The 2,510-nt window shown below is 43.5% G+C and overlaps 1 protein-coding gene across 1 annotated transcript; it reads left to right on the plus strand.

The window, feature by feature from the left end:
* Nucleotides 1–1,426: 1,426 nt before the first annotated feature.
* On the plus strand, nucleotides 1,427–1,805 carry SARC_13720 (hypothetical protein; the record flags this gene model as incomplete). Its single annotated transcript, XM_014292150.1, has 1 exon — nucleotides 1,427–1,805. A coding segment is annotated over one exon (255 nt), but the record flags the coding sequence as incomplete, so codon positions are not given.
* Nucleotides 1,806–2,510: the final 705 nt, after the last annotated feature.

Below are 2,510 nucleotides of genomic sequence, written 5' to 3' on the forward strand. Positions count from 1 at the left end.
TATATGTAAATATATATATATATGTATAAATATATATATATATATATATATTTATTATTATTATTATTATTATGCCGCTGATTTGTGTACTTGTTTACGCTACTTTTGATTAACCTTTCTGATTACGGTTCTTTCTGATGCCGATCATTAAAGTATATGAGTCTAGATATTTCATGTTCAGTACAGCTATATATTTAAATACCGCGACACAAACTGTTTCCTTCTTGAGTCAGCGCTATAGTCATCTATAGGTCGATTCTTAAGAGCACTCAAGCCATACCCAACTTACAGACAAACAGAGGAGACAGTGGCGCAGATCGAAAGTCGGATAAAAAACCAAGGTTTTAATTGGGTGACGGACAGGGACGAAGGGCTGCAACTTAATCAGAAGCACCGCGAGACTCAGAAGCAGACACACCCGGACCAGGACCATGTGTGGATTGAACCGGACTCGGTGATACGTCTGGACAAACAAACTGGGCAGTAGCAAGTTTGGGGATGTGTATAGAGATGTTACGCTGGTTAAGGGGTGAGTACTTGTCAGGGTTATATGTATGTGAATGTGTGTATTATACATACATGCATGTATATGTATATGTGTAAGCATGTATAGATATGTATGGCATTACTCCTATGCCCGGCTGCTTGAGGTGTACCGTCAATACCATAGCCCCATATCCATTCGCACATGAACTAGTCCTTCACATGACCCGATCACCTACCCAAACGCATACCCTCTCTACAACGCCTCTCCTGTCCTTTGGCTAACTGTACAGCTACGCCATAGAGTGCGCTATCAAGTATATCAAAGACGCAGATGAAGGCGCGGTGGCTGAGTTCCATATGGAGATAGGTCTATTACCACAACTGGACCACCCCAACGTCGTCCCAGTCATTGGGGTCGCTATCATCCCGGACCCCGATGCTGGTGCACAGAGTAGCCCATCTATGTTCATGGCAATGGAGTATATGGTATGTATGCATGTGTATATGTATATGTATATATATATATATATATAAGACTTGGTATGCGAGTTCGTACTATTCTGAGCGTGATATGGTACGACACGATGACTGTAGATGCAGTTTTCTGCTTCCTGCTGGTGGTATGTGTATGTGGTGGTGCAGTAGCAGGGTGTCCTCTATCGGGCCCAATTCTATAAATAATCAGACAGCCATAAGTTGCACATACTACACTTACTGTCGCATGTCTACTCAGATAGTAGGCGTTACAACCGTCTACGGATCTGCATGCCTTTCATCCATGCCCTCGTGTATCACATCAGGAGCGTGGCTCTAATAAACCAAGCTTTTCGCAGCACTGCACTGCGCTGATAAACTTGGTTTTTGTTTTGCACACAACTGGATATTGAATCCTCCTATCCATATCCATTCCTCTCACCCATGCCCTTCTGGGTCACCCCAGGACCTCGGATCTCTGGAACATGTGCTAAGAGCCCAACGGAGCCGCGCTGAAGCCTTGGACGGTACCAACAGTGCAGAGGAAATAGACCTGAACACTCCGTACACTCCCGCAGAGTATCTGTGGTTTGTACTGCAAGTGGTTAAGGGATTGCAATGCTTAGCGGATAACGGGATAGTCTACAGAGACATTGATGTGAGGAATGTACTGGTTGCCACACGAAGGGCATCAAGGGAGTGCCCAGGTGTGTGTGTCTGAAATGATGTGTAGATAGATATAGAAGTGCGATAGATTGGATTTATTCAGTCAAACACTACGACCAACTTGTACTCTCTTACATCGACATATACTATACACTACCCCAGCTTAGTTTTCAACCAACCAACATATCATCTCTTATACCATTACTTATATCTCATTCCATTACTTATACCATGTATCTATTATACTACGTGAATAAACTCTTTACCCTAAGCTGGCGCACCAGCAACATGTATGACTGCAAGATCGCCGATCTGGGACTATCGCGAAAGATGGAGGAGGGAGGCACATACCAACGCATCACCTCACGCCCACTGCCAGTGCGGTCTATGGCGCCCGAGACATTCAGGTGAGTACGTTGCTGTGGTTTATAAACAATGTTTTGTATCACAACTTGGTTTTAGATTCTATATACATGGTTTTTATTACAACTCGGCTTAGTTTCAGACAAACTACTGATTGTGACGACGGTGAAGTACCGGTTGGATTTAGCTATATCTGTGCAGGTAGACGTTTAGGTTTTAAGGTTTGCGTGACACCCGGAACACGCAGGGTTTAAGGTTTTAATACATGTACTTTTTATACAACTCAAGCGCATACTATGTTCAACTCAATAAGCCTCAGGTTTAAGTAGGTTTACGTATGACCGCATTAGTATACGTGTGAAAGAATACAGACAATCTATCCCCTAAACCCTAAACCCCTAAACCCTACGACACAGGAAAGAACCAGACATAACCGCCTCCGACGTGTACATGTTCGGTATCCTCATGTGGGAAGTCTATACTCTGGGTATGTTCGACACCTCGCATGCGTAGTATATATA

This window comes from Sphaeroforma arctica, assembly GCF_001186125.1.
Source record: "Sphaeroforma arctica JP610 unplaced genomic scaffold supercont1.3642, whole genome shotgun sequence".
In the NCBI taxonomy this organism is placed as follows: domain Eukaryota; class Ichthyosporea; order Ichthyophonida; genus Sphaeroforma; species Sphaeroforma arctica.